At 58.1% G+C, this 25,551-nt stretch overlaps 1 protein-coding gene across 2 annotated transcripts in view; it reads right to left on the bottom strand.

Annotated features, from left to right (window-relative positions):
* The window catches only part of HDAC5 (histone deacetylase 5), a 99,379-nt gene that overhangs the window by 50,445 nt on the left and 23,383 nt on the right, over positions 1-25,551 (bottom strand). The window contains exon 3 of one of the 2 annotated variants that reach the window (XM_067541068.1): positions 11,193-11,264. The exons of the other annotated variant lie outside the window; for it this stretch is intronic. Within the exon in view, the coding sequence (XP_067397169.1) occupies positions 11,193-11,264 (72 nt within the window). The remainder of the gene's footprint in view (positions 1-11,192; positions 11,265-25,551) is intronic. 2 annotated transcript variants of the gene reach the window in all.

The following is a 25,551-nucleotide window of genomic DNA, read 5'->3' as shown; positions in this document are numbered from 1 at the left end:
CAGCTCAGCGTGGTAGCGATATGCACAGGGGTAGTGAACCACGCTATGGCCATGTCTACACTAGAGAGCTCACCAATGCAGCTGCCCCGGTGCAAGATCGCTCGTATTATAGCCGCGCGGTGCTGACGGGAGGGAGCTCTCCTGGCGGCAGAATTAAACCGCCCTCAACAAGCAGCGGTAGCTCTGTCGGTGGGAGCAGCTCCCCCATGACACAAGAGTCAGTGTGGACAGGGCTATGTTGGTGTAACTTATGTCGCTCGGGGGGGTGTTTTTTCACACCCCTGAGCAACGTAAGTTATACCAACGTAAGTAGTAGTGTAGACACAGTCTCCGGTGCAGGTCAGTGGAAAATCCAGGCCCTTTGAGTTCAGTTTCACTATTGTTTTGGGAACAGTCTCTCTTTAAAAGAACCCATTCAAGTTTGAAGGGGAAGAAAACAGCTTTGTAAACAAACCATGCATTCCAACCCGTCGTAGCAAGGGCAAGTGGTAGCCACAGGACCATCTGAGAGCAGCATCTACCTCCCCAGGGCGGGGACAGTCCCTTTGGGAGGCTGCCAACACAGCCAGGCTGGCAACCTCTGAAAGAAACGAACGATGATCAGATCATCTGGCTGCGTTGTGGAACATCTCACGGTGATGAGGAAGTAAAAGGGGGGGGGGGCAGGTCCGCCTGAGCCCCTCTGGGAACCAGCACAATGATTGCCACTTCTGTGACTCTAACGCCCTGGAAGATATTTCCCCAAAGTTTCTTTCAGGGAAAGGAATTCGCCTCCGATCTCAGCCTTGGTGTGGATTCAATCCCCTCCGACAACCCACCCAGGCTAATAATAGGTTTGGTATTTGGTCTCGAGATCACTCTGCCAACGGTAAAGCCCAGGCGGCACGTCGGGGGTCATCCCACTCTACAGCCAGGGGGACTGAGCCGCAGAGCAGGGAACGGACTCGCTTGGGGTCACCTAGTGGGCCTTTGGCAAAGCTGGGACGAGAACCCAGGCGTCCTGAGTCCCAGGCACCTGCTCTAAGCACAAAGCAGGACACAGCTCCCTGCCCTGGAATTAAAACCCAGGAGTCCTGGCTCCCTGGCCCCATGTTTTCCTGCACCAGCTGACACTTGCACCCTGCTTCCCCACTTCCCGTTTGAAATCCTGATCTCTCCAGCTCCCACTCCTAAAAACCAGGGCGAAGAAATCCGGCCTGCAAGAGACACCCACCCCAGGATCCCGGTTTTTAAAGAGACACCTCCCAAAACCTGTACTGGTGCCGTGCATAGACACTTCTGCACCACCCCCCACTGCACCTCCTGCTGGGGAGACAGGGACTGCGAAAGGACAAGTTTACAAAGCTCAGGTTTCCTTGCAGGACGGTGCAAATCACTCCTGCATTTCTCCCTCCCAGATCTGCCCTGCCGCTGGGCACTGAGAAGCACAGGGAAGACGCGGCAGCCCAGGACACACCGCAGGGGCAGCAGGGTCTCTTGGGAAGAGGGATTTACGTAGGTAGGAAGCCCCTACACACGTTCCTGCCGCTTTAATTGGTATCAAGGGGACCTCGCACTTGACGCTTGCAAGCAATTAATTTTTCCCTCCAAGGAGATGGTGCAATTCTTGGAGGAGCAGGGACAATAACCAGCTGCAAGCAACCAAGGCAACAGCTCTGAGAACTGCCCGGCAAAGACAGGGAGAGGCTGTGGCAGGAGCCATAGGTTCAGAGGGGATTCCCTTCCCACGTAGCAGTGAAAGCAGGGCTACAGGGAGAACTCAGGGGCAGGACCACTCTCTGCAGGGGAGTGAACTGGGATGCTCCTTCCTCCCGAATTTCTCCATCCTCCAAGGCGGCTGCATCTATTGCAAACCCACCAGAGCCTGCTTCAGCCAGGCAGCCTAGGCTGGGAATGGGGAGCAGACAAAGGCACTGCATTTCCCCCAAGATCCGAAAACCCACTTGACAAAAGCGTGGAAACATTATGCCTGGGAAAGTGACTTGCCCAAGGTCACACAGCACATCAGTGGCAGAGCTGGGAAGAGACCCCAGGAGTTCTGCCTCCTAACTCTAGCCACTAGACCACACTCTCCCAAGTCCTGACTTCCAGTCCCCCTATGAAGAAGGCCACTGATTCAGGTGCTTAAATGGGAAACTGGGGAGGGAGGGGGAGGAGAGAATCTAGCCCCAGTTGCAGGTGCTGAGCACTTAAGAAAATTCTGGCGTGGATGGCTCTGTGCCTCAGTTTCCCCAGCTGTAAAACAGAGATGACAGCGTGCAGGGCGGCTGCAAGGCGCTTTGATGCTACACCAAAACGGGCCAAATTCATAAACAGACGGTGAGTCTCAGGTCGCTCAAACTGACTGATGGGAGACGGAGCAGGCCCAGAGAGCCGCTCAGCCCCTTAAGGGGAAAGGTTTTAGCCACGGCAGGAGCCTGTGTCTATTAGCTCCCCCCACGGGCCCAGAAGCAAAGCCGGGGTGCTACTTTAAGCTGCAGATGATCAGGCTCGAAAGAGGGGTTCTTCCCCTCTCTTGCAGACGGGACAGCCAGCACCTTGCGCGGTCCAGGTTTGCAGTGGCTATCGCTCCAGCCGCCCCAAGGCTGCAGGGCACCCGCCCAGGTGAGTCCCGGAGGCGGATGCAAAGTTGCACAGCCAAGCCCAGCGCAGGGCAGGCTGGGAGAGATGCCACCAGGGACAAGGGAGCCTCTTGCAGGAACCCCCCCACGCCTGGGATTCCAGCAGCGGTCACGCCCAGCCGCCAAGGACTCCAAACACCTTGCACTCACCGACGGATTCCAGCCTCCCAACGTCCCGGTGACAGAGGAGGAGCGGATCCATCGACTTGCCCAGAGTCACCAGTGAGCCCCCGAGGTCCAGGCCCGGGCCCCCTCCTCCCTCGCGGCTTGGAAGGCTGGTGCCGGGGAGGACGGGGAACCCAGCACTGCGGGCCAGCTCTCCCAGCCGGGGTCCGTCATCAGTTTACGCCCGTCTGGGCTCCCCCCACCGCTCTGCAATTGAAACTGCTGCTCCCCGGTGGAGAGAAGGACCCAAACCGAACCCTCTCACCGGAGAGGAAGTGGGAGCTTGCCCCGCTGCCGGAGGGAGCCAGAACCCCTGCCCCCCAAGGGGGTGGGAGGTCAGCTTTGAGCGAGGCAGCTGGGGTTCCCGGCTCTGGTGGGAGCGGAGGGGATGCAGCTGATTGTAGAACCACCAGTCGGGTTTAAAAACCGCAGTCTGGCCCCGGGCAGCCAGGAACAGCTTCCCCTGGGAGGCTTCGCCCGGCCTTACAGGGGATTTTATCCTTGCCTGGAAGATGCTCCTGCATCAGCTATTTCCAGATCAGAAGGGAGGAGTTTTCTCCAGACCACGACGGGCCTTGAGCGCACCACTGAACTTGTCCAGTTCCCTCCCTGGCTAGGCCTGGATCCCCCACCCTTCACGTGCCCTGCAACAGTCACGGCTGCTCGGGCTGGGGCGATACCTTCCCCCGCCCCTTCGGGAGGCCCAGCCTAGAAACGACGCCGCCCGTGCTGTCCCCCCCCCTCGGCCTAGAACCTTGTTTACACAAGAATCACAAGATCTTCCGGAGTTAAATTGGTTTATAAACTGGTTGGCTTGTGTGGACGCCTCCCTTCCGTTTCAGAGCACTTTCACGAATGCCGGGCAGCAGAACGTAAAGCGTGGCCGGGATTGGGTCGCCAGAATGTTTCAAGGGATGGCATGCCGGCTCCTGTCCCGTGGGGCTGGCTGGATTCACCTCCCTGCTCCAGGCCCTGCCATCTCTGGGGTCCCAGCGGCGCTCAGGTTTGGCCCAGCCGGCGTGATGCCGGGAGGCCGGCTGGGCCAAATTTGAGCGAGTAACCCTGCAACCGCACAAGCCAGGTCACAGCTCCACTCAGACCAATTTGCTCCAGCCAGTGGGAGCAGGGGGCCCCAGGGCCAGACTATCGACCGGGTCACGACAAGCCATAAACATTTACAAACGGGTCCTGAGCCCCCAAAAAGGTTGAGATCCACGGATCTAGGACTGCAACGCTGATCACAACTGCTGAGGCCACGCAGGTTAGTTTCTTTGCTCAGGCACCGGGTGGGCTCAGAACCTTGCATCCAACCCGCAGACGGGGACAACTGACCGATTTGTGCCTCCTGGGCCTTTACGAAGGACCAAAGAAACAAACCGTCAAGCAAAGGGTTGACAGCCTGCTTTCCTTCTCCTTCCCAGCCGGCTGCCCATGGCCCGGCCTCGGCGCAGCTTCCTCCCCGCAACGAAACACATCTGCCGGGCGCCGCGGCGCAGCAGGATTAGAGCAGCGCTCGCGAGCGAGGGGGTGTTAAAGCCAGCCTGGCAGCGATAAGCAGTTTAAAATTCAGCTCTAAAAATACCTGCCCGGTATTCTTAGGCCCTGGCACGCTTTGCAAAGCGCCCTACATGAGCACGGCGCCGCCGAGCCTCCACGAAGGCCAGCGCAGAGCAACGGGAATAGCTGTCTTGAGAAGTCCGAGACGGGGCTGGATTCCACTGCTACCGCGATCACTAGCGGAACGTGAACGGCTAGGGTGGGCCAGATTCCCCCGTCACGTACGCCGGCGTAAACCAGGCGTTAGCGCCGCCGAGCTCACACCGACGTGAGCGGCAGGGGGATCAAACTCGGGGGGGTGGGGGGGGTCTGTTGTTGCCAAAAGCAAACCATGCCACCGGCACTGCCCCAGGCGCGCTCTTCCGGCCAGCAAACGGGGCAAGTCTGGGGAGATCGGGTGTCTATACTGAGACACGAGGGTGGGAACTCAGGCACGGAAGGGGCCTAGTGGGGCCGAGTCCTTGAAAACCCGGTCCTTCACCTCTCCGGGCCTCCACGAACCACGGTCCCTCCCTGCTGTCTGCCTGGTCTCTCTAGACAGGAAGCTCCTGATGGCAGGGGCTGTCTCTCGATAGGTCACTACAACACCCGGCACGCTAAAGGGGCTGAAATATAGTGACAGCCAGTGAAAATCGCTGCAAACTCATCCGGTGAATGCCAGGGCGAGAGGGGGCCCATCTCTCCAACAGGGCTTAGTCCAGAAACTGCAAACCGGTGTCCTCAATGAGGACTGGTGCCTTAGAAAGGCAGGAGGAGTTTCCCCCCACCCCAATGCACGGGAACACAACAAATCCCAGGCAGATCTAACAGACTCTGCCCCAGCTGACTGCAGATGCTTAAGAGTTTTTCAGGCTGTGGCTGGTTTCCATCACAAACCCAAATCTCTCTCACACACGCGCTAGACCGGGACAAGCGGGCTTCCCTGTAGACCGTATGACTGTCACACGCAGCTCTTTAAGGCAAGGGCTGTCTCTCACTATGCGTTTCTATAATGGAGCCCTGATCTCTGCCTGGGACCCTTGGGTGGCACCGAAATATTAATCATTAACGAGAGGAGACAAGCAGTCTCTCTCTCTCTCTCTCCTGTTTTCGGATCCATTTCTCCCCTCCTCCCACACCGAATTTTTCCCCTTCCCCTACTATCACAGACTCCTCCAAGCATAACGTGAGCCCAGTAACATTCATAGCGGAGTCAGAAATGTCCAGCCTGGGCTGGCTTTGGAATCCAGCGCCCCGGGTTGGCGGGTCCCTCGCTCGGACAGCTGTTTGGGGGGAGAAGAGACATTTCGACCTGTAAAGGGACTGGATTGGCAGCACTGGGCTGGTGAGTGAGAATCAGCAAGTGAAAGCGGCCAGAATCCAGCCTGAAAAAATGAGAAACAGCGTCACCCCCCTAAGGAAAGCCTGAAAAAGCTGTTGACCGAGCGTGCTACACATTGGACAGATCCCCCCGTTATCACAGTCCCACCTGGACACATCCCAGGGTTACGTCACTCGTATTCCAGTAGCACCCAGGCCCCAATCAAAAATAAGGCCCACTATGCTGGGCGCTGCGCAGATAGCTGATGAGAGAGAGCCCTGGAGATTTCCTGCTTGAAAACACAGTGGGAGGGGAAACCAAGGCATGGAGCGGTAAAATGACTGGCCCAAGGTCAGCCAGCAAGTCAGTGGCAGAGGTGGGAATGGAACACAGGTCGGTGGACCCCTTTCTCCATTACAGGGCAGGGCTGAGCCTTATGTGTTACGTCCAGGGGACGCACCCGGATAACTCTGCCGAGGGGCTTGGAGTGGCCTGCCCCAGCCCTGACGAGCGGCCAGTCTGGGCAGCGGGACGGCAGCAGGAAGGGCAACAGCAGACCAAGCCGCCACCAGCAGGTCTGCGCGCTGCAATCCCGCAGCTCAGCAGGCTGCAAAACCGGCGCAAGCTTTTCCCAAGGCAACAGCCCTGTAAACATTCAGCAGCGGAGAAGCCAGCGGGGTTTTCACAGCGACAGAAGTCGCGGCTGCGAAACGGGAATTTCAAGAGCCAGGACGGGGGAATCTTTCAGCACAGCCCGTTCTGGGTCGGATTCTCCCCTTCGCATCCACTCGCGCCTCTCAGCTCCCTGGACGCTGGGTGAGAGCTGGCTATCGCAGGACACAGGCTGGTAGCCGTCTTTTGCAGTCTGGGCGCAGATAGATAGCCTGTGCACACGTCCTAAATGTCTGTCTGTCTGGAAATTGCCATGATGAGTTAATTCCCGGCTTGCAAATTTCAATACTTGGCATTTCTCAGCCACAGAGCTCAGCGCACTTTACAAAGGTAGGTCAGTACCACTAGCCCGTTAGAGAGGGGACGAAGCACACACTGGCGGGTGGCATGCGGGCCTGTGACTCAGGAGATCCTGGTTCCATTCCCAGCTCTTCCACTGAGCTGCTGAGTGGGTCTCAGGCAAGTCACCTCCCCTCCCACCCCTCCTCTATCTCCTCCGTTTAACAGGGGAACTCCCTGGGGCAAAGGCCATCTTTCGCTATGTGTTTGTCCAGCACATAGCACGGTCAGGCCTTTAGGCATTTCTGTAACGTACTCAAGAGACGGGGGGGGAAACTGAGGCATGGAGAAGCCGAGGGACTCGCCCAAGACCGCACAGCGAGTGGGGAATGGAAACCGTGCCCCAGGACCCCACTGCTTCCAGTGCCTGGTTCCTGAACTGCAGTACCTCTTACTGTGCACCATTCCCATCTCTCTACCGCGCCACTAATCCTGCCCGGCATGCTCCGCTACCCCAAACCTAGGTCTCTGCCGTGCGTGCTGTCTGCTCCTCCCGAACTAGCCCAGGCCTCTGCAAGCAGCAGCGAACACACAGCGTGGACCAAGATTAGGTCAGAGCCATCAGAGCCAATCCCCTTATGACTCCTGTGTGCAGCGTGACAAGCGGACGGCTGCCCTCCACCCCAGAGCTGGCCGCATTTTTGCTTCGCCCGCGTCTGAAGCCGTTTGGAACAAAACGCTGCAGAAATATCATCTCAAAAGTGGCCTCTAGTTTTGGGGGCCTCCGTTCTCGGGTGCTCCGATTAAAGACTCACAAGGTACGTCTACACTGCACACGAGGGGGCTGGCGGCTTCCGTGTTTCCAAGCCTGGGCCTGAGCACCCCACAATGCATTGGAAACCTGGGCCGGCAACTGTCAGACCCATGTCTCTCAGCCGTGCCAACGCGTCCATACCCGCACGGCGCAGATCTTCCGCCTCGGGGCCGCGCCTTAAGCTGTGTGCACGCTGCAGGAGGACAGCGGGACTCGGCTCTGACACGCCCCCCCCGGCAGGGTTCTAACACCCGGATCAGACTGATGTGGACGGAAGGGTGGTGTGGGCTCAAACCTGACTCGGAGCCTGGGCTTAGTGCGCTGTGTAGACCTACCCCCATGGGGGAACCCCCTGGGCCTCCTCACCCACAGTCAGCCACCAGCGAATCTTTTACCATCTTTCCTTTCAGCCCCGCAACAGAAGGGAAGAGGGCAGGGGGCGGGTTGAATCTCACTTGAAACGCTCCAGGGAGAGGCTCAGACCTTTCCCCCTGCCACGTGACAGCCTGTTTATAACAGAAGGTTACAAGGTTTCTATTTGAAACATCTGTTTACATTCCACATTCCTCCCCCCCACTTTAAAAAAAACACAACCGGTTATTAGTAGCCACGGCACGGCCCGGCGATGCTGTTTTAGCGCCCGCGCAGATGCCAAGCCGGTGAGATGGCCGGAGCAGCCCCGCGTTCCCAGCCCGATCGGTTTGCAGACGGGGTGACTCACGGCTGGCGAATGGCGACTCGAGCGCTCGTAAAACATTCACGCCGAGGGGCCAACGCGCGTGCCTCTCTGGGACAGGAGCTGCAAGGCGGGTGGCATTTCCATTGCCCCCCCCCCAGCACTGTGTGATCATCCCTACATGTCCATGGCTAGCGGGAGCCCATCCAGGGTTCACATTGTAACTTCACGGCCTCGCAGCGTTCAGTGCCTGAACGCCCCTCGTTCGGTACCTCCGGAAACAGACGCAGATCAGAGCAGACTCCAGAGCACGCCGATTGCCGTGCTCTGGGGAAGCTCATGGGGAACCAGAACGGCTGAACGGTTACAGGCCCATTGCTTTGCTGCATTGCCGGGCAAATCACTTTCCTTCCTTCTGTAAAATGGGGTCAATGGATCTCGGCCTCCCTTTCAGACCTGTGGCTGGAAGGGGCCATGCCGTATTTAGGATGCTCTGTCTATAGGATAGCATGAGTTAGAGGGCAAACGCTGCCGTACGCATACGAATGGGGGGAGAGGGGGGCAGTTAAACGGTTTGCCCCGATTTTGTTGTTGCAGGAACACACCTGGCTACTAAGTCTATTCAATGCAGCTCCGGGCAGACTCCAGCTGGGACCACGTGCAGAAAACCGGGGCCTCTGCACGAGCCCGGAGCAGGGCTACGATTTTCTCACTCTGGTCATGGAAATCAGGAATCTCACTAGAGGCCAGGCACTCTTCCAAGTGGCTGTAAAACCACATCTGATTAAGGCCCCCAAGCCAAGCGGCATTGTGATCCTGGCGCATGGGGTCGCGAGGCCGTTCCGGTTTGGCCCATCCGCCCCTCCATAGATTCATCCGCCCCCGTCACGAAATTTACTACAAAATTCAGTGCTGAAATGGTAACCTTCCTCAGGCTGGATTTCCACACGCATCTTTGCCCACCTGAACCGTCCCGCTTTGAAAGGGCCAGGATCCTGCCCACCTCCCACCCTGCCCGACCCGGGAGCGTCTCCAGGTAAGAATGCAACACCGCCGAGGAAGAGTCTGGCCTCTGGCGCAACGCAAGGCGGGTAGGAACCCCCCCAGCGAGTCCTGCATCAAACCCCTCACTTCCCAGGGAGCTCCAACAGCCAAGACAGACCAAGCCCCAGCCAGACAACATTACAACTTGTAGTAAACAGACGCCCAAATCCCCTCTTACAGACACACACACCCCGGCAGAAGCAAATCCTTCCCAAGCCAGGGGATCCGGCCAGCTGCAAACTCCACCAGGATTAAGTAATGCTGACATAACTACCTGCGCTTCATCCCAGGGTGAGCCAGCCCAGCCGCTACCTCCTTTCACCTGCTTCCCCTCCTCCGGCATCCTCACCCAGCATCCATATGCAGCACCGGGCACTGACGGGGGCGAGCGCCTCGCCTCCCCTTGCGAGACAGGGAGCCTGTTGCACACCACGCCGCCCGAGCGCAAGCGAGCGGGCGTCTGTGTGTTCTCTCCCGCGCCCCTCGGCTGCCCCCATTTCCTTCGTCCCGTGAGCACTGGCTCTAAATCCCGCAGCCCGGTTGACGCAAGGGCAGGGATGCTGTTTGTGAAAACAGAGCCCTTCTTTGTTAGGAGGAGGGAGGGCAGGGAAGGGGGGGGCCCGGGCAGGCTGTGCTCAAGCGTGATTTCTAGAGAAGGACAGGGGCAGCCCCAGTGCAGGGAAGGAAGGAAGGAAGGGAGTCGATGCTATTAACATCTCAGGTATCCAAAGGCAGCGAACCGAACCGGGGCTAAAATGGATGCTGCCCACTTGAGATCCAAGGGCCGCCAGCGCTGCAGGAAGCTCTGTGAGCACCGAACGCGGCTGCAGGCCAGACTGGGAGAGGGGAGGAAATGCATCCCTTTGCTACAGTCGTCAGAGGCGGGTCGAACACCTCGGGGAGCCAGAGGTGGGAACGACAGGTCAGGGCAGAACGTGTCCCAACCGGCTCGGAGAGCACGAAATCCCCGGCAAACGGCTGCCCCTGCCCCCGGTCACTGACCGATCAGCCATTCCTGCTCCCAGGGGCCCGGGCTGGAAACCGATGCTCCCGAGTCGAGGGCAAGCGATTCTGGTTCCTCAAGCGCCGCTGATGCTGGCGGCACGGGAAAGTTCAAAGCCAGAGCCCCTCGCCCAGAGGTGGCTGGGAGCTCAGTGGATCCCGGAAGGAGGGGCACCGAGGCGCACGCGTGAGGGGCCGGGCGCTGTGGCCCACTGGGCGCGCCGCCCCTCAGCGGAAGGGTGTTTTGCTCCCATCCACAATCCCAACGGCAGAAGGCCCAGCAATCTCCACGGACACGCCACAACCGACCACGTTCCCCCTCCCTGCTACCTCCAGGGGAGCCCGGCTGCCACCTCTACGGGCCATAGACTCCCCCAGGTTTAGATCAGGCTCTGAGGGGCGGATTCTCAGTTGTCAGGCGGGGGGAACTCAATCTGGCTGCACCGATTTACGGCACCTGAGGATCTGGTGCCGGCTGACACCGCAGCTGGCTGGCTAAGGGACAAGACAGGAATACCACGGGGACGCCATCAAAATCAGCCCGTGCACTGAGTCCTGCTGACTGGGGAAAAGGAAAAAGCTGCTTGGCAGAAATACCTGCCGGCCGGTCAGTCAGTCCCATATTCCCAGGCCATTATTCAGCTTCCTTGCACCTTGCGCTCAGGCTGAAGACCGTACGTTTTTTCCAAAGAAAAGCCATTGTGAAATCCCGACTCTCTGCCTGAAACCCAACCCTGAGCAACGCCAGGGGCCAAGGGGAGCTCAGCTCAGCACTCAGAATCAGGGCCAGATTTTCAACCACGCACGTGGGGCAGACAGCCCTTCGGAAAACGTGCCCCAGGGCACCAGCCCTGAGCCCTTGAAACCCCGGCCCCGGGCGGTTTTATAAACCCGGCTCCACGTTCGCAACCCCTGGGGATCTGATCCTACGCGGCGCAGAGCGCCCCTTTGCAGGATCAGGCCCTACCAATCCCAGAGGCGTCTCCTGCTTGGTTCTCGAAGTTCAAAGCCATCGGCAGCGTTGACCGGGGCTGCATGAACGAACACGGGCGCTACACTCACCTGCCAAGGGAAGGGCATGGATCTGAGTCCGCGAAAGGAGCTCCAGCGACTGCTCGCGTCCGGACACCCCATCTGAAGAGAAACACGATTCGCTCTCGTAAATCGTCTGCAACATCGCGGGCGGCTCCAGCGCCCTGGGCATGAGCAGCATGCCAGGAACAACTCAGACGCCAGCTACCGCAGGGCCCGGCAAGGTGATCCACGCTGGCTTCCTTCCCTGTCCCACCGTCTCCTGACAACCTGGCGCAAGGCAAGGGGGGCTCTTGCTAGTAAAAAAGGGAGGGCTCCGCTGTGCCGAATTTCAGCCGAAAACCATCAGACATTTCCCCCCCCCTCCCCCACCCACAAACAGCGAACGGGGGGGCGGGGGGCTGCCTAGGAAAAGTTAAAGCATCCGAGTCCTCGAGAGCATTCGCGAGCAACCCAAAAACAGATCCGTCCGCAGGGCAAAAAAATTAAAATCTTGCAAAAAAAAATAAAAATAATTGTAAGTATTTATGCCAACTGCAGACAGCAGGGGCTGGGCGTGGGAAGGGCCCGCTGTTCCGGAAAAGGGTCCAGCCACTAGTCTAGAGAAGGAGGAGGGCTGAACATCTCAGGCGCTGTCTGATTCACGCCGAGAGGCGGCTCCCAGCCTGGGAGGAACAGCACAGACCAGGCATTTGCAGGATCGCCTCCACGGCGGCAAGAACACAGTCAGCGCTGGCTCGGAGTGTCACCAGCACAGCCGAGGAGCGAAGATGTCCTGCACGGCAGAAGGGGCCGGGCTTGCCAGCGAAGCCCTTTGCTAATTGCGCCACCGCCAGTTCCCTTGATCTGATTTCTCCCTCTCCCATCCTTTGCACAAAGTGAGACAGCAACTGCCCGGGGTGACCTGAAATAGAACCGGTGGGGCGGAGCCGGCTATAAATAGGCCAAGCCTGCTCAGGGACTTGGGATTGTTCAGGCGAAAGGAGCCTGCCTGGCAGATGAAGCCTTTACCGAAGGGCGGTAATAGCTTGTGGGGGGAGGAGGGAGACAGGGATGCGACTGGGGGGGGGGGGGAGGGAGAAGGGACACGAGAGGGGGCGGGGGGAGGAAAGGGGTGGGGAGAAAACAAAGTGAATGTTAATTTCCATCCCTTGCCCCTGGTCTGAAATCGACTTGATCAGTGGCCAGGCTGCGGTCTAGGGGGATGGCTGCAGAATAGCCTTTCCAACCTGACCCCCCTGCCCCCTCCTGACCATCCCTCCTGCCCTCAGACCCCAACCGTCAACCCTGACCCCCCACCCCAGAGGAAATTAATCCGACCTGAAACACCCCCAAAACGAAACCCTCCCCCATGGAGAGTTTTTGCACCCAAAAGAGGGAGAAGGGCCCGAGACACCCTGAAAGGCACCCGGGCCTTTGCTCGGGATTTGAGGCGGAAGAGGCTAGAACCAGCGGCCAGATGGCACGGTCAAACAGCAGCAGCCAGGACTGCCTAACCCTAACACGGCTGCCCTACGTTTACCTTCCTACCCGCGCACGCCGGCCGGCCAAGGAGACCCAGGCATAGCCACGGCATAGAGCGGCTAGGGATGAGGGGCCCTTGACTTGGGGGGGGTCCCACCAAAATGGCGTCTAGGTTGTTTGTTTCTAACGGTCTGAACGATCGTGGGACGGAAGGGAAGCGACCCCTGGCCACGGGCGGGGGGACCCTCAGCCACTAGTCGGTGTCCAGGCAGGCGCCCGCAGACAACAGCTGCTACAGGAAATTTGGGAGCTCAGTGCCCCACCCCACCAGGCTGCAGAGGGGAGGGCGGGGGGGGAAGGGGGGGGGTTTGCCGTGGGGAAAGGCAGCTCCCGCTGGGGAAAGGCAGCTCTGGGTTCACTCCTCGCTCAGCAGGGCGGCCCCCCGGAAACCAAGCCACTCCCGGCTTTGTTAAACCCACGGCCAGGCCCCTCGGCCAGCGAGCGGACCCAGCCGCATGGAGCCTGCGCCCGGGCTGCACCTAGGAGACAAAGGTCCCCCCTGGGGTGGTGAGGAAGGGAGCTGCTGAGCACGGGGTGGGGGAGCTCAGGAGACAGCTGGGCTCCTTAGGAGGGGCGGATCCGGGGCTCCAGAACATCCCGGGGTGGGGCTCAGGGCAGGGGCAGCGCCTCCCCCATTTAGCCACAGGGAGCACGCAGGCATCTGCTCGGCGGCTTAGCCAGCCCCCCCTGTCCTGCCTGCCTCCGCCTAAGCAACAGCTTTTGAGACTTCCCCCTTCCCGTGGGTTTCTCCTCCGGGCCCCACGGCACAGCACGGCCTGTCCCACAGGCCGGGCGCGGGCTCCCCCTTGGAGCCAGGACATCGCTGCAGTGGGACCAGCTCCCGGCCCTATCGCTGGCAGAAACCCCGACAAATGCCTCTCCTCGGACTCCAGCCCGAAGAAGGCTTCCTCCACGCTGCCTTAATTGCCTGGGACATTAATCTGCATCCGCGCGGCCAGAAATAAAAACCCAGGTTTCGCTGGGAAGGGAAAATCTCGGCGCGGGAATTAAGGGCCCGGTAATAGCAAGCCAGCTCGTCAAGCGCCCGGCGAGTCCAGAGGTTCCCACTGGCCAATGGACTTAGCCAACGATCTGCCGGGGTGCTTTGAGAAGCAGCCCTTAGCATCGGCTTCCCCTCCACGAAAAGGGAGTGGGTGAGCCACTGCAGAGGGATCCCGGAGGGAGGCATGATGGGAGATGTAGTTCCGCCCCTTGTTTCTCAGCACGCTTGAAGCACGTGGCCAAAACTATCCCCACGGGGGAATCAAGAAATGCTCCCCTCACCCCACCCTTCTGCCCCTCTTGGGGGGCGAGTTGGGGGCTGGGCTCCAGCAACACCTCTTCTTCAGGGGTGAGCCGAGGCCACGCAGTTTCCTGGGAACCGGGGGACCAATTCTCTGCTGAAGCAATTGAGCACAGCTCCATTGATTCGAGTAGCGAGGCACCCGTGTACACCATCAATGAATCTGGCCTCCTGGGGTCCTGTTGCCGGAGCTGACCGGTCGCAGGGGTTCCCATGCCGTAGCGGGCAGAACGCACCCCGGCCACGGCAGCAGCACGTGTAAGTGGCTAGCATGGATCCCAGCAGGAGTCATTACGGCACTTCCCGCAGCGCGGCCCCATCAAGCCAGCTGGAGAGTAGGACAAAGTTCAGGGGGGAGACCCGGGGACCGGGTGCCCCCCTTCCTGTAGGTCACCGCTCTGAATCCAAACCGACCTTGTGTGGTTACCACGTGTCGGCCGATGAGGTGTGTGAAATTAACGGAGGATCTTAGCGGACAAGGCACGAAAACCAAATTCACCCCGTGCCCTACGCTCCCTGCCCCCTCATGGGCAGCCTGCAGGGGAGAGGTCCATGACTGTACAAGACAGGGGGACTTAACTTCCCCTCTGCCCCCTATCCATCGGGGTCCCCTCCAGGGCAGGTAGACCGGTGAGGCCACCTTGCCGGTTTGCCGCCCCCATGCACCTGTCCTGGGGCACAGCAGGCTAGGGGGCTGCCGGCGCCATGGGATGCTCACAAGGCCCGCAGTACGGAGAAGCTACCCTAGAGCTTCCCTTAGATTGTGTTTGTACAGCACCTAGCGCCATGGGGCCCTGGCCTACGACTGGGGCGCCTGGCTGCCACGGTAATACAAATAAACAACAGCACGACAGTGCCAGGACCTGGGCAAGAATCTAGGTTGCATCCATCCAACACAGACAACCCACCCGTAAATACCCACTGATTCCCCCCCCCCCATCCTCTGTCCATGTTTACTGCCCTCGGCAACCGTCGAGGCAGCAGATCCAGTCTGTACCAAAGGTGGCGATGGGAACAGGGCCAGGGATCACCTTTCAGGGCCCCATAGCCCGCATGCTACCAGGGTTGCTCAGCTTCCACGTTTTGCCCTGCCCCCCTCCCCCCCCAGCTGTGTTTAAATTTCCAGCCCGGCACAGAAAAGGGGACGCTGGTTTATTTATCAGTGTGTTAATCTGAACCCTAGACTTTTAATAGCAGGGTTATTTATGGGGCCCTCCCCCCGCAGTGTACTTTTGGAGTTGACGTCAGACGAGCTATTTCTGCAGCTGCAAACGGGCGTGAGGCCACAGGAAATTTTCTCCTCTCTGCGCAGTTGACCCCTTGGATCACATCAAGGTCCAGTATTGCAACACAAGCCGCGCACTTGGGATCAGCCCCCACTGCCGGCTCTGGGGGAAGCGGACGCCCTGCCCGCCCCCTGGCCACGCATCCCGGTAGGTGACTCCACTGCCGCGTCCAGCCTATGCTACTCGTTGGCAGGCTTTCCCCTGGGCAGAGCAGCTCCAGGCTAAACGTACAGGGCCCGGGGACTCTCCATACCAGGGGCATCGTCATATGCTGGGGGGAGGGACGGTGTAATGCAAAGAAGGCCTGAACACCCACCTCCCTGGCAGGCCGCTCCGTCACTGATGCGTGCAGCTCTGGGGTGGGCAAGAGGGAGCTCAGTGCAATACAATGGAACTCAGGGGGCAGGGCCGGCCCCAGGCAGCGGCTGAACTCCCAGGCAGGGGAGGGGCTTGAAAGCAATGTGCTCGGCCGAGCAGCTCCCAAGGAAGCCACGTGGCACGGGGCGGGGCCGGCCTTTCAAGGGAGCAGGGCGTAGTCCCCCTTTTGCTGGGCTTGAGGCCAGGAATCCAGCGATGGCCTGCAGGTCAACTGGTCCTTGCCGAAAAGGCCAAGACGCAGCCCAGCTGGGAGCACGCAGTGCCAGGAGGGGCCCCCGGGAGAGCCGGGGCAGGGGAAAGGAGCCGGTTTCTGGCGAACCCTTGGGAGCTGGAGAAATAAAACTCAACCCTGAAGGGCCTCAAATCTTGCTGCCGTTGGGGGCGTCGTGTAATGCTGGCCTCAGCATCCAGCTGGTGACAGGCTCTTCCACCTCTGTGTCCAGCCATCACCCTAGGGGTGCAGAGCTCTGCCCCCCCCCGCCACGCACCGCTGGAGAGCCGGTCTGGAGCGGTGAGAAGGGAATTTGGCCGCCCTTCGATCCTTGCCCCTCTGCCAACGGGGGCGGTTCCAGTGGACGTTTGTGCGGTGGGGACACCTGATTGCTAGGGGCTGGGCTGAGCCCCACCCAACTCATTGCACAGAGACCATCTGTTACAGGAGGCTCCTTGGAGCTGGTGACTTGAGGGGTGACCCATCTTCACCGCCCTGGTGCTACTTCCCACATACACCCCACATCTTTTCCCTGGCCTGTCCTGCCCCACACAACTCCTCCAGCACGCCGAACAGCCACAGGCCATCCCCGTCACCAGCCAAAAAGCGCCCTCACACAACGCCTGATGTGCCTGTGGAACTCACCGCCACAGGAAATCGCCACAGCTGCGCACACTCCTAAAAGGGACAGGAGACGTATAGGTGGAAAGACGAGGAGAGCTGGAGTTATCACGGTAAACACTGAAAATAATCGATCGCAGCCTCTTCCCAAACTCACAGGCTCCTGCCTGATAGCATGAGGCAGAGGGGTCAGGAGGAAAAATTCCCTGAGGGCAGGTCTTGCCTGTTGCAAAATTCCTCCCTCTGAAGCAGGTAGCACTGGTGTTGAAGATGGGCTACTGGTGTTGAAGATGGGCTACTGGGCTGGATGAACCACTAATCTGATCGGGTCTAGCAATTCCCATGGGATTACAAACGAAGCCCCCGCAGAACGCCATCGGGCTAGTCCTGCAGTTCGGCAGCAAAGAACGGCGCACCCAGCCGGCAGGTGCGGGGCCGCCAGTTTCCACCGGGATGCCCCCAGGCTCGGGCTCTCACAGTTGGAGGGCGAGAGAGCTTGCCCCACGCCGCTCCCATGTGCGGCGGGGATAGGCGGCTTTCCAGACAAGTGGGATTTGCCTGTGAGCTACAAAAACAGTGTTCTATAAATACAGCGGAGCGAGGAAGAGGGGGAGGAGAGGAACTCAAACAGCCCTGGCAGGCTGCAAAAGCCATCGAGTGCGTCCGCGTGCATCGAGCACAACCCCCCCCAAAACACCTTCATTACACACTCGGCGTGACCCTGGGGGGTGTTCTCAGCCCGGCAGAGAAATATGGGGCTGTAGGGGGCTTATTGTGTTTTTGGCTCTTTTGTTGTTATGTAGAAAAGCAAACAAAGGCCCTGAGCCATCCAACCCCACCCCTCATTTGAGTGGGCCTAAATCTCAGAGGGGTTCGGATTGGAGAGCTGGGGTTCTTGGAGGGGAGTGGGGTCTAGTGGTTAGAGCGACGGGGCTGAGAGTCAGAACGCCTGGGTTCCAGTCCCAGCTCATGGAGGGGAGTGTTGTGTGGTGGTGAGAGCAAGGCATTGGCCTTATTGAGCCCTGAATTCTATTCCCCCACCTAGCCGGGGATGGTGCCTAGTGGTTAGAGCAGAGGACTGAGGGGCAGGATTCCCACGCTCTCTTCCTTGCCGCTCAGCCTCGAGCAAGTCACTTCACCTCCCCAAAGCGGAGGCGACTCTGCGGCGCCACCTCTGCGAAGGGCTGAGGTCTACAGCGCCACAGGCCCTTGCCAGTGCAGTGACGCGGGAGGCGGCCCGTCCAAAGTGTCAGACGAACGGCAGCGCGCAGAAGCATCTGACAGAAACGGCTCTCGTGCACACAACACCACGTCAACGTGTGTTTCCGACACTTCCAGGGAGGTGGGATTTGTAGGTGTCGGTTCCTGCGGGCGTGGGCCGAGCATTTATGTTCCTAGACGACACGATCCCAGGCCCCGTTTTGAAGTTGCAAGTCCCACTAAGCTGCGTCCATGTCAGCCCAGATGTCGCTGGAATTCCCACTGGGCAAATTATAGGGTGGGTTTGACGCCAGTCCAACAGCGATGAATATAGAACTGAGGACAACGGCTGGAAAAAGCCCGCGGCCAACAAAACAACGCACGTTAGCGGGCGCTGGCTCGGAACCCACAAATCTCAAGCAGCGCTCGCTGGCCTAGCCAAATCCTCTGCAACATAAATTACACCGGGACAGATTCTCCGGCACGCTGGCCCCTCTACGCCACCCCGCTGCGGTGGAGTTAAAACTGTTTAAAAAGACCAGCTATCGCTTGAATTTGGAAGGTGTTGCCAGGTCCTGCTCGCCGGCAAGGGGCTTTGTAGGGAAGCAGCCGTCCGAGCAGAGTCAGTTTGCAGAGAACCAACTGGGTGTAAGGTGGGGGGGCTGCGCTTCTCTGCTTTCAGGAGCAGCCTGCTTTGTCTCCCTCTGGTGTTGGACTCTTGTGAGTCAGAACTAAAGCTGTGTTACGTTCTGACCTTCCGGCAAGAGGATCGATGCCTTTATCTAACTTCTCTGGCTGTGTGTCGTGAACACGACACCCAGCCGCTTAAGGGGGCCAGAGAATTCACTGCACAGACAGAATGGAGGGCCAACTATTGGCCTTACGCTCCCCCCATCGCCTGCAGCCTCCAGCTAGGGGGCATGCCAGAGGCAGGGCCAGGAGAGAGTCCATCTGGGCCAAAAGGGGGCCCATCCTTAGAGCACGTCACTGTGGAGATCCCAGCCCATGACGCAGCCACAGGCAACCCTCGAGGCTCCTGTCAGTTCTGCCCAGCTGGCCCAGAATCCGGCTAGTGGAAAGGTGACGTAAAGTGACCAAGAACTGGGGCTCCCTGAAAAGGCTGAGGCTGGGCGGCTCAGTGGGGGTGGGAAGGGAACAGACAGCCTCTCCCCCCGGCTCGACTACAGCCCGGCACGGGTCAGCGGCTGAGCGGGCGCGCTGAGGCGAGAGCGAAACCAGAACGAACCAAAAAAAAAAAAAATCGAGTCAGCCCGCGAGGGACGGGTGCCGGGCCGCGCTCGTTCCGCCTCGCTCACGTGCGGCACCCTGCCCGCCGGGCCGCAGCCGAAAACAAAAATGCATCGAGAACGAGGCGCGCCGGGGTGAGGCGGCTGCGTGTGCTCTGCAGGAGAAGCCCTAATCCAAAGGCCGAGGGGACATCCCCCGGAGTACAGGCACGGCGCAGCGCGGGTCCCCACTGCAGAATAATTAGCGCCGCGGGTGTTTCAGTGCAAGCTCGAAGGCCCAGCATGGACCCAGGGCACGCGCCTGGCTCTCTACCCCCCCACGCCGTGCTGTTCACACTGCAGGATTCACGCTAGCTCGGGACGGGTAGCCAGAGCCTAAATTCCCCGCTGCCGGTGATACAGCCAAGGCCAAGGCGCAGGAGCAGAGACTACGCCTCTTGCTGCAGATCAGCGCCTGCAGGGAAAGTCTGCCCTGCGGCCATGCACGCTGGAGCTGCACAGCTCTTCGGTGCCAGGGGCTGGCACCTTTCGGCCCTCGCCCCCCACCCCCTGGGGGTGAGACAGAGACCCTGACGCCTGCCCGCCTGCTCCCAGGGCTCCAGCTTTTAGCTCCGCTTCCGGCTTCTCCTCAGCCTCCCGCTGAGGGTCCGGCTGCATATCTCCCCACAGCTTTTCCTTCATGCCTGGGACCCCGCAGGGTCGTGGCCAAGATGGGGGCCATCCATCAAGCCAGGAGGAGGAAGCTTAATTTGGGGCCGTGCGGGGAGGACCTCCGAGAGCGGGGGGGCTCTTTTCTGGTCTCTCATCCATTCCTGCAGCAGGGCAGAGTTCCTGCAGGCGGCTCAGACCGAGCTCCACGCTGCTCCACGCCCAGCGCCGGATCCTTCCTTTGAACCCTGTGACCGGCGCCCTGGTTTTATCATTTGTCCTCCCCAGCTGTGTGTGGCCCCTCCCCCACTTGAGGGGGCGGGCCTTTGGTTTTGACAGGCCCCACCCACCCTCCCAGCGTTTCAGACAGGCCTGCTCTCTTCCCAGCACACAGAACATCCCTGGAAACATACCAGACAGACAGAGGGGACAGAGGAACCGACCTCGGGGCTGGCTGGCCCCGGGGCAGAGTCACTAGCTGGCTGATCAGACGGGGGCTTGGCTAATCAGGGCTGAGGATTTGAAGTAGTAATAGAAACATGTATTTTGCATGGGGATCTGGGTGCTGGAGCCGTGCTGGAGGGTGCATCTGAACATCTGGCCTCTATGCAAAACCCTGCTGCAAAATCTTTATCCTGCCACCCTTCCTCCACCACTTTTAGATCCAATTACAAAGCTAATTGGCTTAGACTAAGAACTGCTTAGAGCCTCTCCCCCAAAGCTCCCTCTGTCACTCACACACGGCCCCAAGCCCGGCCGCTGGGGTCCTGTCTGCAGACCGAGTTCCACAACGACGCCTTCGCTACGCACACAGGGATGGGGGGGGGCCCAGTCCTGCCCTTCCGCAGTCCCCGAGAGCCCACGTCTCATGCCCCGAGTGCAGTTCGAGACACAAAATAAAGACGGTCCCTGGTCAAAAGAGCTCCTGCTCTTACAGACACACAGACCAAAGGAATCCCTGGGGGAATCAAGCCTACCTCAGCTGCCCGGGTGCCAATCTGGAAAAGCCAGCGGAGCCGCAGTGGTGTCAAACCAGAGCATGGTCCTCTGGGCATAAGTCAAGGTATCAAACGGCCATTGCCAGACAGGAGTGGGGCCCTCTCCCAGATGCCAACGCTCACACTACCTTAAAAGGCCCAGCTCCTGGAGTCCCGTGATGCCACGAGAATCTTGGCTTTTGTCTTAAACGTAAGTTTCCAGCTCTCCCGACGGTGGGAAAAGGCTGGAAAATAAAAACACCCCAGAAGGCTCCAAACCCAGTAAAGCCGATAGAAAGAACCAAACAAACATTTTTCGTTTTTTGGGGGGATGGGGAAAAATCTCATGGTTTTTAAGCCAATCGTGATTTGTATGGGGCCTGACTCCGGAGTTTTAAAGGCTGGGGTAGATGATGCTGCGTTTGCCCCTCTCCTTACCTAGGGCCTTGTTCCCCATGGCTTTCCTTCCAGCTCTAGGGCAGCATTGCCCCACTGAAACCAACGCAGACCTAACTGGGGTAAGACCTTGGCAACCCACGGATGTAGCATCTCAGCTGACCGACGCAAGCTAAACTCATGTCAGCTGCTTTGAAACCAACACACGCAGCTCCACCCAGGGGTTAGCATCACGGGCCCAAGTCATCTCCTGCCCTTCTTCCTTCAGCTCCCCAGAAAATTCCTGCAGGCTGGTGTTTTGAGCTGTCCTAATCCCCATTGCCCCCAGCTCTGTTATTTACCCTCCGCTCCCTTTCTGCTTCCTTCGGTGACTCAGACACAGTCATTTGAGCCCTCACTGCTTCGCGCCCCTGTGGATTTCCTCCCATTCCCATTTGGTAGCATCTCAACAGTGACAAGAGGTGCAGGACATTGGAGAGTCAGAGCCTACACGCGACTGCAGCTGGTGGATTTCGGATGGGAACGGTGCGGCCCAGGGCCTGTCACAGCAGCACGGATCAAACCCAGCCCCGGCTTTCCGCCTGCACGTCGTGACCCAGCTGCCATGTGCCACTGTCTCCACAACAGTGACGGGAATTAACTAGCCTCCGGACGCCATCTGGACTGTGCTTCGGACCCGCTGCACAAATCCTTCCCTCTCTGAAGGTCGTGTGCTGAGAAAGCTGGGCCCTGCGGATCAGGAATTCTGCTCAACAAGCCATGGCCGTTCAGGCCAGCTGGTCGAAAGGCAAAAAGGTGCGTTCCTAACTCCCATCACCACCCCAGTGAAGACGAGCCAGTTGGTCATTTGCACACGAGTTCAACACGACCTGCTAACTTGCGTGAAAACAGCAAACTGCCTTGTCATCATCTGAGTTCAGAACACCCAAGTGTGGACTGATCTGCAGGAAAGCAATTTAAATCACCAAGAGGAACACCTCCATTGAGAGAGTTGATTTTAATCAACTTTTCCATTCGGATGTCAGTTATTTGCTAAAGGAAGGTGCTGTCTCACTGGTTGACATACTCATATCTGGGGGGTCACAGCGGATGACGAGCTAAACGTGAGTCGGTGTAACACGGTTGCAAAAAAAGCAAACCTCATTCCAGGAAGTATTAGCAGGAATGTTGTAAGCGAGACACGAGAAGGAATTCTTCCACTCTGCTCCGCACTGATTTGGCCTTAACTGGAGGATTGTGTCCAGTTCCAGGAGCCATATTTCAGGAGAGATGTGGACACATTGAAGAAAGTCCAGAGAAGAGCAACAAAAATGATTAAAGGCCTAGAAAACAGGACCTGGGAGGAAAGATTGCAAAAATGTGGTTTGTTTAGTCTGGAGAAGAGAAGACCGAGGGGGGGCACATGATAACAGTTTTCCAGTACATAAAAAGGTTGTTTACAAGGAGGAGGGAGAAAAATTGTTTTCCTTAACCTCTGAGGATAGGACAAGAAGCAATGGGCTTACATTGCAAGGGCAGTTGAGGTGGGACATTAGGAAAAACTTCCTGTCAGGGTAGTTAAGCCTGGAATAAATTGCCTAGGGAGGTGGTGGAATCCCCGTCATTGGAGACTTTTAAAAGCAGGTTAGACAAACAGTCAGGGATGGTCTAGATAATACTAGTCTCGCCTTGAGTGCACGGGACTGGACTGGATGACCTCTCAAGGTCCCTTCTGGTCCCTATGATTAAAACATGTTGATTTACAAGAGGCTTTACGCTAGATTTGGGCCATCTTTTCACGAGCTAGGAGAATCCACTGGAACTATATACATGTTTATTTAAGCAATTATATCGCTTAATATTTTCAGCTTCTTTTTAATTGTCCATGTGTTGTAGGTTAGATAACAGTGAGTGAGATGTTGCTTATTTACTAGCTAATTAACTTTGTGCTCATGATTTGTGTCAAACTGCATTAGGAGGGTAACTGAGATTTAGCGACACCCACAAAGCAGCATATTTTTTACATTGAAATGTTTTAAGAGCTTATAAGTAATTTAGGCCTGACCATCTTTTGTACTGAATTCAGATTTCATTTTAAACAAGTTTAGTTTAAAAAAAGAAATATATCATTGAAATCAGCAACAAATAATCTGATGCGGTTGGTTGTTTTTAAAACAACAACAACTCATCAATCTCTGTCCATCCCGGAACACACCTGCTAGTGGAGACGAAGCCTGAGACACCAAAGGCCTGATTCTCAGACAGGCTGAGCACCCACAGGTCAGACTGACACCGAGATCTGCGGCAGGCATCTCAAGTTAGGTTCCTAATCGAGCGACCCAACCACCAGCGACCACTCTTGAAAGAGGCTGGCCCTTCCCTCCACCCTGCAAGCAGGATTCTCACCCAGAGGGTGGGTCGATTCTGCAATCAGAGCGTGGCTGCAGCACGTGTAGATGTACGAGTGCTGGCTTTGATCTAGCTCCGACGACAATAGACATGAAGCAGCGACACAGGCTTGATGGACGCAAGCTGGATCAAAGCTAGCTCCCACAGGCCAACCCATGCTGCAGTCCCGCCTTGGCCTGCAGCGCAAAATGCATGGAGCTGTCCTCACTCCAGTGGTTTAAGGTGCTTGCGTGGGAACCTGGAAATGAAGGTTCAACTCCCCTGCTCCGCTGCAGACTCCCTGTGCAAGTCCCTTGGGGGATATGAACCTGAGTCTGTCTCCGAGACCCGCTGCTGCTTGCTGTGCAGACATACCCTCCGTCTCTCTGGGTGTCAGGTCCCCGTCTGTAAGGTGGGGGTCGGTGCCCGGGGGGTTAAAGAGGGTGAGGTGCTGAGGAGTTAACCGGAGCCACGCCTAGCTGGACTGCGCCGCTCCAATACAGGGCCCCTTTCAAGTCACCGCCTGGGACCGTTTCTGGAGCTGGGCTCTCGCAGCTGCAATCTGGGCCCAGGTCCTGCAGCGTAAGGCCAAGGATCAGACCCGGCACTGTGGTTCTTGCCCATCTCCTGCGGTTTCCATGTGTATTTTTAATGGTTTTTCTAGAACTTAAATGCAGCCCCCAAACCACTTTTTAATTGTTGTGCTTTCCCAGGGGCTCTTGTGGCTTTGGGACTAAGGCACCTTCCCCAGGAACACCTGCTCCTTCCATCCAACCTGGGACGCTGAGCAGAGACGCTCAGAGCGGGGCAGTGCCTCCCCCTGCTGGGGAACGAGAGATGCTCTAGTCCAAGGAGACGCTCTCAGTAATGCCAGGTTGGAAGCGGAAATCCAGGAGGCAGCTATAATGCAGGCAGCGCAAACCTCCCGGCCACCGCGCAGACCTGGGAAAGCCAGCAAGGGGCAAGGCGGCGCCTCCAAGTTGTCGGAGGCGGAGAAGCAAGAGTGTAAGTCTACTGGCTCTTCTGCTGAGCAAGATGCCAACACCACCCCACTGAGGGGATGTCATGGCTTATCCGGGCCTGATTCAAGCAGCAAACCGACAGGAGAGATGCTCCACCCCCCAAGACATGCTGGAAGGGAAATTCTGTGGCTAACGCACTGCACTGGGACTCAGGAGCTGCCGGGTCTGTTTCCCGCTCTCCCCCTGACTTTGCTACGCGTCACTTACATCGTGCCGCGCCTTTATTTGCCCGTCTGTACAATGGGGCCAAGAGCTCCCCCCTGCACAAGGGGGTTAATTCAAGCACTCTGCAAAGACACATCACTAAAATAAGTTACGTTCCCGACCCCCCCGAGACGTCTCCATGCCTTTCCTTACAGAGTACCTAACCCTTACACTAGCGCTTCCCATCTCCCAAGCACCGTACAAACTCCAGGGGTTTCCCACCACCCACATTGTGTGGCAAGGACTAAGTGTTAGTCCAGAGGGGGAAACTGAGGCATGAAAGTGACTTGCCCCGAAGGTCACACTATGCCCGTGGCAGGGCTGGGGTTGGAACTCAACGGTCTTTGGCTTCTGGTGCCACGTTCAGACCACGCCTCCACCCACAGAAGAAAGACGCGACGTAGAGAATCGGATTCCCTCCTACGCTTATCCAGCGTACACAGGGACCAGTATTAACATCCAGCTTTTTTCCCCCTGGACTTCCCAGAGCCGGGCCGGCGAGGCAGGAATGTGCTGCTTAGCAGAGACATGCCAGACAGCACCGTTCCATGTGCAGTCTCTTCCCGTTAACAGGGAGTCTGACAAAATGAAGGTATAACCAAAGCCCACAGAAGTCAACGGGCCCTTTGCACGACCATCAATGCATTTTGGATCAGACCCCGTACATCGACCTAACAACACATGCGTCTACACTACCAGGCCGCCTTCCCCGAACTCACCTGTGACGTCGATTTAATCACTGCGCCGCCACAAGAGGTCCTGCACAGGCCAGCAACGCAACCCCCCCCTCACACCCCTCATTTCTTCCACCAGCAGAATCCTCACCTGCAATCCCTACCCTGACAGGCAGACCAGCAGCAAGCCAGCCACCGTCTTCCACGAGCGCCTGATCCAAAGTCCACGGAAGCCAATGGGAGACTTTCCACTAACTTCAAATTGCCTTTGGATCGAGTCTCAGAGGCGGGGATAAGGTAACGCACGCAGATCTGAAGCACAATGGGCCTC

This window comes from Emydura macquarii, unplaced genomic scaffold, assembly GCF_026122565.2.
Source record: "Emydura macquarii macquarii isolate MOO-44397 ecotype Brisbane River unplaced genomic scaffold, CSIRO-AGI_Emac_v2 contig_629, whole genome shotgun sequence".
In the NCBI taxonomy this organism is placed as follows: Eukaryota; Metazoa; Chordata; order Testudines; family Chelidae; genus Emydura; species Emydura macquarii.
Note: the sequence above shows the minus strand (reverse complement) of the source record. Positions and strands in the feature narration are given on the sequence as shown.